Source organism: Girardinichthys multiradiatus, chromosome 19 (assembly GCF_021462225.1).
Source record: "Girardinichthys multiradiatus isolate DD_20200921_A chromosome 19, DD_fGirMul_XY1, whole genome shotgun sequence".
NCBI classification, from domain to species: Eukaryota; Metazoa; Chordata; class Actinopteri; order Cyprinodontiformes; family Goodeidae; genus Girardinichthys; species Girardinichthys multiradiatus.
The window spans coordinates 15,252,542-15,267,006 of NC_061811.1; the positions used below are offsets into that span (position 1 = coordinate 15,252,542).

General features: G+C 37.4%; 1 protein-coding gene across 2 annotated transcripts in view; it reads left to right on the forward strand.

Annotated features, from left to right (window-relative positions):
• akt1 (v-akt murine thymoma viral oncogene homolog 1) overlaps positions 1 to 14,465 on the forward strand; it is a 53,636-nt gene that overhangs the window by 1,003 nt on the left and 38,168 nt on the right. For both annotated transcript variants that reach the window (XM_047344948.1, XM_047344947.1), the window contains exon 2: positions 6,849 to 7,025. In XM_047344948.1, coding sequence (XP_047200904.1) covers positions 6,980 to 7,025 — 46 coding nt within the window. In that variant the 5' untranslated portion in view covers positions 6,849 to 6,979. The remainder of the gene's footprint in view (positions 1 to 6,848; positions 7,026 to 14,465) is intronic.

Sequence of the window (14,465 nt, forward strand, 5' to 3'; positions counted from 1 at the left end):
AAGTTATTATGCAGAGGTGTTTTTTTTTTTGTTTTTTTTTTAAACCATTAAGTTTATGTTGACTACACAAACAAAGTTGGATAATAATGTATTAACTTCCTATGTTTTAAATGCAGTAAGGGGAAAATAAAAGACAAATTCTACTTTGTGTTTATTTGGAATGATGACATCACAAAAGGTAAAATAATCTAAAGGCTCACCAATTAGTACACATGCATTACCAATTTGTCTCTTTCTACTTCATTTCACACATGTAAACAAGCCATTTTTGTATTTAAACTGTTTTATTACTTTACTCTTTCCATTGAGTCAAGTATTTTCAGGAATTATGGTAAAAAATGGGCACACAAAACACTTAAATCTCACTTTTTAATTCAGTGTCATTGTCTGTAAACTTAATACTTAATTTTACTTTGATTCTTTGAGAGTCGTTTTTGCCTTCTCTCCTGCTAGATTAAATTTTTCTAGAGCCACAAAACTTAACTAATACAAAAAAAGAACGTTTTTAACCATTTTATTTCTTCTATTGGGTAAGAACAAATAAAAACTTTAATGAGGAAAAAACCCCAACATTTTTAAGAAGGTTGAAGCTACTTGAATCCTTTCCATGTTTCCGGAAGATGGCTGTCTTTAAAAACATAAAGCACGTAATTCAGTGGCTGTTGGACCAAAAACTTATATCTTAAAAGATGAAACTTACTGTACACCATGAGTGAAATATAGAAAATTGCTTTAAATAATCGTTTGTCAATGTAGATAAGAATTGTGGGCGTACTTGGACTCGATGTATACTCAGGACAAAAATTTCTGTGGTAGACAATACCATTTAGTAACCAAAAAAATCGGATATAAAATGAGCATAACTGCAAATGATGAAGACGATGAAATGAGCACCACCCATAGTGACTGAGATGTTGACATTATAGCAGATAAGTGTCTTTTGACACATTCTCACAGGCACTACCAATCAAAAACTTGGACATACCTTATGTCATTCCATGGCTTTTCTTTACTTTATTACTTCTTACATTGTAGATGCATACTGAAGACATCAAATCTATGAAGCAAAATGTATGGAAATGTGTAGCAAAAAATAAACCAAAATAACTCAATACATCTTTTATATTTTAGATTCTTCAAAATAGACCTCTATTACATTGATTACTGCTTTGCACTTTCTTGGCATTCTCTTGATGAGCTTCAAGGAGTGGTCACCGGAAACGGTTTTCCATGAGTCTTGAAGGAGTTCCCTGAGGTAGGAATAAAAATAAAGACATACCATTGAATCAGAAGGTGTGTTCAAGCTTTTGACTGGGTGTGTAGATTCTCAAGCTTTCCAGTAGCATTTTAGTGGCAAGGCGTTCAACCTTACACCAGAGTTTGATTCCCCCAACCCATGATGGATGCTACAGTGGAGGTCGAAGCTGAAGTACACGGTGACTGATATGCATTTGTTTATTTTCCTCCTTCAGTTCCATCTGATCTGTTTTCCGTGGATATTTGGCACTCATAAAATAAGTAAAAGCCCAACTCCAGATGTATCACTTTAAATAGTTCTGTGAGTTTTCAGTACAGTTGTACTGCCTGGAATCTGAAGACTTGATTACTTTACCTTACCTGAAGAACTTCTTTCTGAAGGTCGAGCGATGGGGTTTCCTACTTCCTCCTGGTGTTGACTGGAAGAACAGTAATGGTTTAGGCTGGACTGCAGGTGCATGCATGCTGGGATAAAGTAGTAGGATTGGCGTCTGTCTGGTGATCAGTTTCAGTGGCAGTCGCTCATGATGCATCTCTTCCATCTAGTCTGCTCGACCCTCTTAATAAACTGCTTTAATTTTATTGCTTAATATTCCTGAAGTCCATGCAGTGTTATATATCACTCAAACGTTTGCTGCAGCATTTCAGAACACAATTAAACACCCTTTTAAAGGAGAAATTAGGTTAGAAAAATGCAAATAAAGGGAAAGAAAACAGGTTGATATGCACACAAGAAATGTGATTAGTTGCATTATACCTTATGTGATGTCACCAGAAGCTTGTTTTCTTGGAGGATGGATTTTCTCTTGATGAAATAAGTTACAACAAAATATCAAAGCAAACACTAAAAAACCCAGACCTTACCACCTTGTCGTATAGGTGACAAACTATTTCTAAAATGGGTTTGATTGATTTTTGCTTAAAGGTCTGACTGTACATCTGATATAGGTTTAAAACTTGATTTGTCTTAAACCTTTTCAACACTGATCTCCACGTGTCTCCATTTCCCAGGATTGCAGAACATCACTGTCCCCAGGCATGCCGTGCCCTTCATGCCTTCAAGTGTCAGAATGTTTTTACTGGTCATGAGACTACGTCTGACCGTTTGTTTGTACGCAATGGGGGCCTGGCATGTGACCCGGTGAAGACGCAACAAGCTGGCGTAATGACTTGCTTGGCTCTCTAGTGTTCTGTTTAGAAAATACCAGTCACCTCCCACCCAGTCCCCCTCGCAGCTCTGTTGACGCAAATGTACCACTGGTTGCATGCAGAATCTGAGGAATGTTGTTGGAAATTTTGTCGCTTTAAGCAGACAAAGTTGGGACGCAAACCTAGTTGTGCCACGAGAGTTTGTTTCACTAAAGCGGGCAGCATTTCAGCTTAAAATGCTTTATTTTAAAAAAAATTTACTCATCTTATTACATTTGATTTGAGCATGTTGCTTATTTGAAATGGACTACAGCTTGTCTGAGCAGCGTGAAAGTACATACATTAATGCGAGTCTTAAATGGTTTGCTTTTCAAGTCATCACAGGATTAAGTCAGCATGTCTACTTGTCCTTTAGGGTTGCTCGGTTACAGTAACTGTAGTATTGTTATTATCAATGATCTATTTTCAGGGAACCTGAAAGAGGAACTTTGGTCTGTTTAGTAGTTCATATTAATACCAGTTTCACTGTGGAAATTGAAGACAAACAAGTGTCGCCTCAGGGGCAAGTTTCACTAGCAGGTGAGATTGTTTGTTTGATCCTCTCAATTCCTTGTAATTATTTTGGATATTTGAGTGTAATGTTCAACTTTTTGTAGCAACAAATCTGCCACTGGCTCATCTCGTTTACCCAGAAAACAGCGAAGAAACAGACTTGTATCTATTGATCTGCGATGACGGGAGTAGTGTGGTGATGTCGGCCTGATTTTCTGCTTCCTGCCTAAAACACATGGGACTGTCCTGTCTGGCCCACTGACAGGCTCGGTGTGGGGCATCTTTTCCTGCATGACACTGATTTGCATTGAATGGGGTGTCTCCCCCATCGCCGTCCTACCCTCAGGAAACTGGAGCCAGAAAGATGAATGATTGAAAACCGCTCTGACATGAGGACATCCAGGCAGCCGGTGGCCCAGAGGCCTGTGGACCATATGACCTGCTGTCGGAGTACTGGGTTCATTTAGTGGCTGCTGGCTGCAGCACTGGCAGCAGCCCAGCTTTTTGCACACAGGCTTCAGTAGCAACAGGTCGGTCCCATTAAAACATCAGGCCTCTGTTGTGGCTCCAGAGCCAGTCCTTGTGCATGTGTTGCTTTTTAGGTTGTGGTGCTGTGTGTGTGATCAAGTTTGTTAAAGTGATGCATCCAAATGTGTATATAATATGTGCATGCCTGTATCACAGAGGACAGCCTTGAAGCCGAAAGGATCAGAAGGATCGAAGGATCCCTAGTTTTGAGTTGCAAAAAGACCCACCTTAACTTGGCTCAAGTGAGAGCAGAATCACAAAAAAAAAAAAAAGTGGTGTTCACACATTTTGTAACAGATGTAGTTAGGCCCTGGGCTGTACTGATATGACTTGTCTGTCAATAGTCACATTCACTTCCTGTTGTTTGGCCTCGCCAGTAAACTGAACGAGGCCAGTCAAACGCAGCTTTCTCTCTTTCCTTTGATTGCCTTTCACTGATGCAGCTGCAGAAAAATTGATTTTAGTCAATGGTCAGGAATTGCCTGGTGTTCTCTGTGACATTTGTGTATGCAAGCATGGGAAAATAATAATTGTTTTCCTTCTGCCATGCATTCAGACCAGCCTTTATATTATATAAAGTACACCCAAATGGATCAGAGTATCAAGTGTTGTAGTTATAGCGTGGCACATAAGTGTGAAGCTGAAGCAAAAAGATTAATTGTTTTGAGAGGTTGTATAATGAAAAGACATATGTATTCAGCCCCTTTTTAATCCGATACCCCTAAATAAACTAGTGCAACCAGAAGTCGCCTGTTTAGTAAACAGAGTCCAGCTGCATGTAAATTAACCTCAGTATTAATCAAACTGTTCTGTGAATGGCCTCAAATGTTTGTTGGCGAACATTAGTAAAAAAAAACACCTTCATGAAGACCAAAAACCACATGAGACAAGTCAGAAAAAAGTTGTGGAGAAGTTCTAAAGCTACATCGTCTGGAAAATAAAACTGATACCCCATATCACCCTGTAAACAAAAACCCGCTTTGCACTCCTGAATACAAATGCACACCACAGTTTTAGGATTTTCTTTTTCCTTCCACTTTCCAATTACACATTTTGTATGTAACTGTTACATAAAATCCCAATAGAACAAGTTCACGTTGACAAAAGTTAAAAAAGTTCAAGTAGTATGAATGTTCTTGCAAAACTGTGTAGACTGTCATACTTTTGGATCTCAGGAGAAGCTGATATTGCGTGTGCACTCATGAAGACATTTCTGTAAATGTGATTTTTGTTTTTTCATGCATTTTGGACGTCTAACCAGGAACTAGATTGTTCTCCACTGATTAGATTCTTGTGATTGGTAAACCATTTTTTTTCTAATTGTGAAAACAGACAGGACTATTTCCTTGTTGTGTTTTTATAGCATATGTACCTCTACAGATCAGGCATGAAAGCTACAAAAATGTTACTAGACTCTTAAACTGCTTTAAACATCTGTTCAGTGTCAGAGTCCAGTTCAGATGTGACAACTTTAAGTATTTCTGATTTTAAGCCGTTGACAGTTTGGATTTCTTAAAAGCAGGGGAAATGGCCATTTGGTGAAGTTTCAAATCTGAAGATACGAATTGGATGGCAGCTGCTTTGACCTTTTCATTTATTAATGGAGATGCGGCGATCAGAATTGTGTGGCTTATTTCTGATCTCTGGTTTTACCAGTAGTTTAAAACCGAGGCAAATTAATTATGAAGTTGACATTTTTAACTGACTTTAGCATATTGTATTGGTAAATGGTGAGTAGCGTGGTTAGTATTAAAACAGCTTTTCTGCGAGAGTTCCTAAAAGCTTATTTTCTATGAGATGTTTCAACATTTCATAGAAAATACAGTTTCTGTATAATTGGCTTCTTACGTTACTGCTTCTCCTGACTTCAGTATTTAATACTCCACTGATACTAAAACTTTGAATCTTCTTCCTTCAGTAATGGCTGACATACTGAAGTGCGTTGTTACCGCAACCTGATAGCACTTTGGTATGGTACATTCACTTACGGGGAAAAAAAGATTTTTGAGTATCCAAACAGACTTTTCCAGTAAATAGCTGAATTTCTGGTGCATCTCGAGTACTTTAGGTTATGAGATCTTGAGCTGATCATAAAAAATAATTCAGTGAGTCCAGATGCGTTTTCATGTTGAGTGCAGCCCTTGCATTTTCGATGCTCATGCATTGCGGTAGTGCTTGGTACCCTGTACATTTACCTTGCTGACTAACAACGGAGATGATCGTGCCTAGTAGGGTTTCTTCAGGATCTTGGAAGCCCTTATTTTCATTATCAATTTTAGGCACTTAAAAATTAATATATACATCCAGATTTTTGTAGTATGTCTGAGATTCTAGGGATTTAATGAGTCAATTTATTACTAAGAAGTTAATTTACTATAGTTTTTTTTGTAATTTAATTAGGTCTTGCATTTAAACAATTATCTTAAAATTACCTTTAGGTATTTTGTCAGAGGTACTGAAACTTGCAGAGACCCTGGTCCACATAGATTCCTGTTGAGCAATGCAGCCTCAATGTTCTTGTCATTTCCATCAGCTAAATTATACTACTAGAAAACTGCTTCAATTCATTTTTTTCCATTATGTCACCACACAAATGCACATGGATGGTCAATAATTAGGCACTTCAGCGAGTTGCGACCATTTGAGTTTAGCAATGCATTTACTGATGTTCATTGCAGGTTTTCCTTCAGGTCTTCCCCCTCACTGTAAACCCCTCAACTGTTAATAAGGCTGTAGTGTTTTGATAGATAATATTAAATAAGATTCTAATCACTTTTTTTGCAGGTATTCTTCCTTTTTTTTAACAATATTAGGTTGCCGTTGGGGTCAAATCTGCCACCAATTGCATCCAAGATTAACTTTTGAGGAAAGTTATTACAGCAGATGGAAAATGTGAACGTTGGTTTGCTAAAAGCTGAAAGATAAATCTTGATACAAGAGCAAAATAAGGTTGACAGTCTATAAATGTGTGTGGCTTGTGAGAGAATTATTTGACGTCATTCTTTTTTTTCAGAGCTCTTGTGGTCATAAGTACAGGGAAAATCTCCTGGTCTATCAGGAATGGCAGTGCTAGTTCTGAAAAGCATGGAATTTTCCAATACGGGAGACTTCATCCTGATTGCCAAAACACATGGTCCTACGCAGTTATTTGAACCTTGAAATGTTACAGATTCCACTTGTTAAAACGACACCACTGTTGCTGTATTATGTCCTCTTTTGACTGGGCCATAAAGCACGAGGATCCTCTCGGTTACACCGCTTCCACTCTGCTTTGTTGGCCTGAGGGTTAAAATTTAGACAAATGGGAAAAAATTTCCTTCACATCAACTTAGGGCTAATTTTTACTTTTCTTCAACTAATAGGTTACCAGCATTGAGAAGGCGGCCCTTAACCCCAGGATCCCATCAGCAGGCTCCTGCACAGGGCTGAGTGAAGGAAACAAAGTTGTGTCTCTCCCTGTGGGAAACCTGGATCCTCCATCTTGCCCACCAATATGAACAATGTGGTGATCATCAAAGAGGGATGGCTGCATAAAAGAGGTAAACACAGATTTAAAGCTGCGCAGCATATCAAATTTCAGTATAAATGTGTTGCTTGAAGGCAGTACTTGATAGGATTTTATAAACTGGACAATATGGCAAAAAATATTTAGCATTTCTTTGTTATTGCAATGGAAGAAAAACAATCTTTAAGTAATTGGAATGTCCCTAGACATTGACATACTAAAGACTTGAAGAAGAAGTAGTACTAGTACTACTAGTAGTAGTAGTCATTCTGTATTACATTATATCTGTGTGAAACCAACACACTCCACCCAGCATTCAGACTGTTGGGGTTTTACAAGCAGAGAGGATACTAAAAAGCTGTTACATCAGTTTCAAAATATTCTATTTGAAGTTTAGCATGCTTTATTTTATGCTCAACGTCCTCATTGTGAGATTTTGCTATATCAACACTATTAAACACTTTTGTCTGACCCAGACATGTCCAGTCTGTTAGCCAAGGACCAGAATTATCTAGTTTTAAGTACTGTGGGGTTAGGGGCACAAACATTTTGTTTTTATATAAATATTTCTTGGGGAGTGGTAATCAACAGTGTGAAATCAAAATGAAGGAATAGTACACAGTTGATAAAAATCAAATATTTTGTTACATCTTTCATTATAAAAAGATTTGATTTTTATCTGTGAAAATCTTGGTTTAAAAAGGAAATAAAAGTATCCATCTGTGTTTTATAACTGGTGCTGGCAGGCCAAATATTGCACAAAACCATTGCAAGGGCCACAAATGGCCTCAGGGAAACACATTGGACACCCCATACAACGCAGGGTGTAAAGTCTAAACTTTACCTTGCTTTTAACTTTAGGTGTTAGACATCTGCCGGCAGCTGGAGCCGACAATAGTTGTCTTGTTTCCTACCCCATGTAGTGTAGACATTTTTCAAAACCTACCTTGTTTTTTTGTTTTGTTTTTGTATAAAACAAAAAATACACCTACAATTAACAGTTTGTGCTCTTTGGTGGTTGAAGCATCCCTGCTTGTTCTTTCATTGCCTTCAGCTTGCGTCTGAGATTATTTATCACAAAGAAAAACGTTTTAAAAGCACCGTCACTGAATATGGCTTTAATGGTAATTTTATTTTAAAATGGTCAAACTTATTATAATCAAACGTATGCCATGTTAAACAATAAAACCAGCAACAGTTTAATCTCTAGAACAGTAAAGCTAGTTTATTAACTATATACAAGCATCTGAGCAAGAACAGAGATCTCCGTTACTTAAAATGTGTCGTATAGACAACACTATAATCTCTCTGCTTTAGCAGATAGCCTACATGTTCTAATACTTCAAGGTCTAATATTGATACATCGCCCATTCTAAGGCTGTCGCAGATCAATTGCAAATGCATTCTTACTCTGCCTCCAGGTGGATGGAGTTTCCCTGACCTTCATGTGTTAAGCTCAGATGGATCTTGGTTATAGAAATGCTAAAGCTGGAAGATGAAGTTTAATCACATACTATATAGTCATTGTGCACATTTCCACAATATCGCAACAGCATATTTTTATTATACTTTATCCCCGATCAATTCCATAGAAATAGTTTAACTTTAGAAATGTGAGGATTACCAATCTTTGGTTTCTGTGAAGCTTTGACATGTCATTACTGATTTTGACCGTTTCCAATGACGATATTTACTAACTAAATTATATTGTGAGTAAATGTAAGAACCGTGTCTCGATGAATATATGAACCTCAATCGCCTCTTTGTGTCAATCAGAACACTTGTAATGCTTGGATGTGAGTGGAACAAAATCAGGCAGAGTCCGACAAAATGTCGTCGCTGTTTATTTTTCAACACCTTGTTGATGCACACTAAAGAAATGTTTGCATTCAGCATTAAATGTAGTTTCAGTAGACTTGATCTTCAAATGTTTATTGGAACTGGTCCTTTTTCACACTAGTAGTTGTGAATTTTACACAGCTGCATTTGTTTTTTTTTGTTTTTTTTCTAAATGAGCAAGCAGCTCAATTTAAAAATTTAAAATATTGTAAGTTTTGGTTGCAGAGTCCCCAGAGGGGCCCTTGAGTTTCTCCCCTGACAGTGTTGTGTGGTGTTTGGCATGGTTCTGTGTCAGGCGCGATTCCCCTTGTTTGGACGAAAAGGCATTCCTTACATACCTGCTGGCTTTGAGCAGCTTTATGTGTGCAAACTAACTGCCTTTCGACTGCCGCTTCCTCACAGAGCTCGCTCCATCACCACCCAGGGTAAAATAGGATAAGAAACTTTTCCAAAACCATTCAAACCTCCTGGGCTCAGAGCCAAAGAAGCAGACATTTACTGGAAGAAGGGAAACTTGCACTTAATGGATAAGGTAATCGGAGCATGTCACTTGAACGGAGTAGATTGCTGCTGTAATGTTGCCATATCTTCAAGTCTTGGTTCAGCCTCAGCATGACACAGCTTTTTTTCTCCTTCATGTAAGACTGGGACTGGTCCAGTCCAGGTCTGAATAAGTGTTGTCTTCTAAGAAAGTCTATTATAGGTTTGCCTAAGCCATAATCTTTGATGTCTTACACCTGTAACACTGAAGTTAAATGTTTTATTTATTTGGTTAGTTATAAAATTATTACTCGGTAATCAGTCAATAAAAAAGGGCATAAACAGCATCTAAACACATGAGCACCAGCTGACACACAATCATTTTTTTAAAGCAGGATCTGCAGATTTTAGGTTAATATTTTGACCTACAAAACAACCCGTCTTTGCAGTGCATTGACGTGCCACTGTTGTGTTAATATTCAACAAATTACTGCTTCTTTATCTCTGCTGGATAACTGCTAAATGTTTTGCCAAACTGTATTGTTTTTGTTTTCTTTACTTGAAAGTAGGATTTTAATATGTACGGTTTCAATTATTTGGCCTAGGTGTTCATAAAACCCTTTTTTTATTATTACTCTGACCATGTTTCTTTTACATTTATATTGATTGGGGGGAAAATGCAAATGATGCAGTGAATCGAGTTTGAACTGTGTGTACATTTTGAGCAGCTGCTTGTAAAATTTGATTTAGGAAAGGCAGCGGAAAAAGTTGATCCGAAGCATTGTTAATAGTAAATAAAATCTGATAATATTTTTTTTTTCTTTTTTGTGCAGTTTGTAAAATGTTATTGCCCGTTTTTCTAGGACGTCAGGTACTGAATATCTTAGTTGTCGAGTACTCTGTTAAATAACCCCTAAGTAATTGAGAAAATCTATAAACGGGCAACTTTATTTTTTTTTCTTCCTTGAACCTCTTCGCTTAGATCTTACATAAATGCTGAACCTTTTATGTTTATTTATTTATTTTTTTGCATTCAGAACTTTGCACGCTCACATTTGGTTGCATATCTCAGCTCAGAATCTACAGTACTTACAGTACATCTACAGCATTGTTTAAATACTATACAATGTTTCCAGCACTTTGTATTTCAATGAAAGACACTAAAAGTTGCATTTCTAATTGTGTTCCATCTCTGTGATGCACCCACCACTCTCCTTGTGCTTTTGCATCACGGTCAATAAAACCTATCTAGCTAAGTGTTGGTAAAAGTTCATCAAACGAGCCCAAATAAATGATCTGAATGCACAGCATTAATGCATGGCACTTAAAATGTGGTTGCCTATTACATAATACACCATCCAAACTGTTCCTTTCGATTGCAGTGTGGCTGACATGGACAATGTGATTAGATATATTGTGCAGCTATAATCCTTAACTGTGGGATTTTCAAAAGGCTGTGTTTAGTTTATATCTGGTAAAAGTTTTGTTATTTCAAAGCCTGAATGAAAAGTAGAAGATACAGCTTCCTTTTTAAAAAAAAAAAATGGTTTCTTGCATGGTTGTGCTTCCTGTGAGTTAACTTTTAAAGTCTTCACTCATTCAAAGAATCTATACCATAGAATAGTTTGTCAGTGAGGTCTGATGGTGCTTACATATGGTGCCTTTACTGACCGAGAAATAGGATTTTTATTTTTTTTAATTACTTCTTGGTGCATATTTTTTTTCTTCTCATTTTGACCTTGATGTTTCTTCTCTAATAGTCCTCCGATCGACTCAACGGTTGATTCAGATTTTAATATTCTTGTGTTTACGGTTATCCTTTTGTTACATAATGAACAAGAAGCTTGAGTTCTTGCACAGTCTGAAACAGTATGGGATTATTTTCCAGGTATGGATAAGTATGGAAAAATAAATAAGACTATGAAGATATATTTGCATTTTGAGACTTTATTTTCCATCCCTTTGTCCAAAAGTTGTCCTTTTTTTACGTCCTTCATGTTTCCTTCACTCTGACTATCCTCTATTGCCTTTCCCTTCCGTCTTTTTGTCCTTTTTATCTATTCGTCCTTTCTATTATTGTCCACCTCTCTTCTCTTCCTTCTTTCTTTCCATGTTACTCTTTGTAGTTTGTTTTTCCCAGTTTTCTTTCATATTTTAAAGGGAATGTAAAAGACTGAGCCAAGTGTTTAAATGTTAAAAATGTGTAGGAACCCTGTTTTGTTTGTTGGGTAAGAATTAAAACTGAGCAGACAGAATGAACTTCACTTTCTAAAATAGTATAAAGTCTTTAGCTGTGTGTACTTATGTTACTTTTTTTGCTCCATTCCCTGTGTCTTGTCTGAGTCACAAAACTGGCAAACTTCCATTTTTCCACACCTACACCAGTGCTGATAGGAACAGAACATTTTTATAGAGAACCAGGGTAAAACTTATGACTGGTACGAGAACAGTAAGTTTGTCTGACACGTCCACACACACACACACACATTCATACATAACTCGTGCAGTGACACCCCTCTACTTATGACACGCGCTAAACAAACAACCCGTCAGGAATAGTGAGCTGGCATGCTGTCGCAGCCCAGCAGCTGTGCCCTGTGAAATGTCACCCCGAGCCTCCGTGTTTTGATTGGAGGACGTCCGGCCGCTTCCTGACAGGAAGGCTTTTGGTGTCGCATCACTGTCATACACTCATTGCCCCAGAGCCACTGCACAGAAGGTGAATCTGCAGCAGCCCCGCTTTGCTGTCCGTCACCTCAGCCGGGTGTCCCGCACCTTTGCTTGAGCGTTTATTGTGGCGGTGCCACCCAAGTGATTCTCATCTCCGTGTAGGCGTGATAATAAACGGCTCGAACAACCTCACCGTGCTCATTACTCCCATGTGTGCACTCAAAACACCAATTAAGCGTCTCAGAAAAGATAAACCATCATATTTCCATCAACATTTTGTGTGTTACATAAAAACCGGTCATGCAGTCTTCTACTTGTATAACTTCACAAAACCAAGCTCAGCCTCAGTGTCCTCCTTATCCCCCTATAGTTCACGGTTACTCTCTCTTCATGATGATTGGATTTCACAGCGGGTCAGTCCCAGGCACAAAGCACATCCACTCTAGCATGTTAACTAAACAAAGCCATGCCGTTCAATTACTCTGATTCCTTTCTGATTAGTCATCTTGAACATGCATGTGCAAACTGTTTCAAGGCTCCCATAAAAAAGTGGAGCAAGTATTTTCATACTTTGCAGAGCTTGGGTGTGTGTACAGCTCTACATTCTCAGCCTTGAAGAGCTCTGAGCATTTGCTGTAGCTGGCTGCACTTGGTGATCTCATTCTGAAGGACACACCTTCATACTTTCTGCTTTAAGCCTCGTGTCAAAGAAATGTGCTCAGATTGTAGAAACCTGCTGTTGTGGCTGGTATGTTTTACAATGCAGCTGTGAGCGTGGCAGAAATGGTGACTCGAGTCTGCGACTTGGACTAAATTTTCCCTTAAGCTGCAAAACAAAGAGATTAGACTTGTCCCGTAACGACTGTACTGCTGTACGTGCTGTAAAGACTTGAGAGCTGAGGTCTAAACTTGAGTTTCAGGAGCAAACTTTATCCAATGTGATCCGATATAAAAGTGTTGCAGTAAGTGTAAATCCAGTAAATTATGTTATCTCCAAGATAGTGTACAAAAATTACTGTTAATGGTAATGTTTCTTGACAGTCAGAGCCAGTAAATGGAGTTGACAGCAAGTGTTTTTTTTTTTTTGTCCTTATTAAATGCAAATGATTGAGATACAGTGGATTTCTTTTTTGCTTGTATCCAGTGTTTTTTGTAACATTAAAATAAAGACTGTGCAGATTTCTCACATACTGAACAGTTTTTAAATGACATTGGCTAATTTCAATATTCAAAATACCTCCGACATCTTATTTTCACTTACGATTCTCGGTTAGGGTTTATTCAGAAATGTAATATTCTTTCTTATTCAGATTAAAATGTACTATTTTTACAGAGACTTTGCATTGACTTCCATTCATTTCTGATCTATTTATATGACCCAACCCTGACGCCGACTCTAAACCCAGCCTAAATTTAATTCACACCAAAGTCCTAAACCTAACCCCTAAGCCCTAAACAGCACTTCTTCTTATGGAGCCGTGGATCCTCACAATGTAGTATATGTTGAAAAAATGTAACAAATGCTAGAACATGCATGCAAGCAAGAACTGCTTGCACAACCAAGTAGGGCTTACTTGTGATGCAATCACCGATTAATACAATTTTGGATTATTTAGTTTCTAACAAACTAATCACTGGTCAGGACTCATGCAGCTAAAAATCCTCAGATTTAATTTAATAGCTTTTTTTGTTTTGTTTTTGCTTTTATTGCCTCTCTAGATTTTACCTTGGGCATTTTTTTTGTCATTCAAGTCACTCAAGGATTCCCAGTACTTGTGGTTTTTTTTCATAGCTATTTTTCCTGGTTTTAAAGTTCATGTCTTTATCCTTTTTGTTTTAAAACAATGTTGAAGAGATGTGAAAATCTAATTGTTTTTAAATGTCTGTTCAAGAAAAAAAAAATAAAACTGAATAAATGTGTAAAATTACCCTAGCAACACATCTACCATTCAGACATTAAGGCAAAGCTTCTAAGTACAGATTTAATTTAATTTTGCAAATGCTTAAAGTAAGCAGACGAAAAGCCTCCAAACCCTGTTTTAATCCACTATATAGTAAACGCAGGGATTAAAAGGGGTTAACTACATCTCTAGACAGAAACCTGTAAGAACCATTTCTGTGTGATTCTTTCAGAAATTTGACATTAAGTTATTCAATTTCAACTAGTTTTCTGTGAACATAAAGGATATTTATATTTATGGTTTACGTTGGTACACTGTGAGCTTTGGAAACCGAGGACAAATCCCTCGTTTGTGCACACAAAGTTGGCCAATAAAGCTGATTCTGATTCATATGTTTTCTCCAGTAAATATGATACCTTTTTGATTAATTTTAGAAATGATCTACAGCAGTAAAAAAAAATAAATAAATGTTGAATGTGTTTTATTTAAGTGCAAATAATAATAATTAAATTTCATAATCCACTGCAGTAGTGCACCTTCAATGTAATAATGTAAGTTTGATACAGAGACTCGACTTAGAGAAA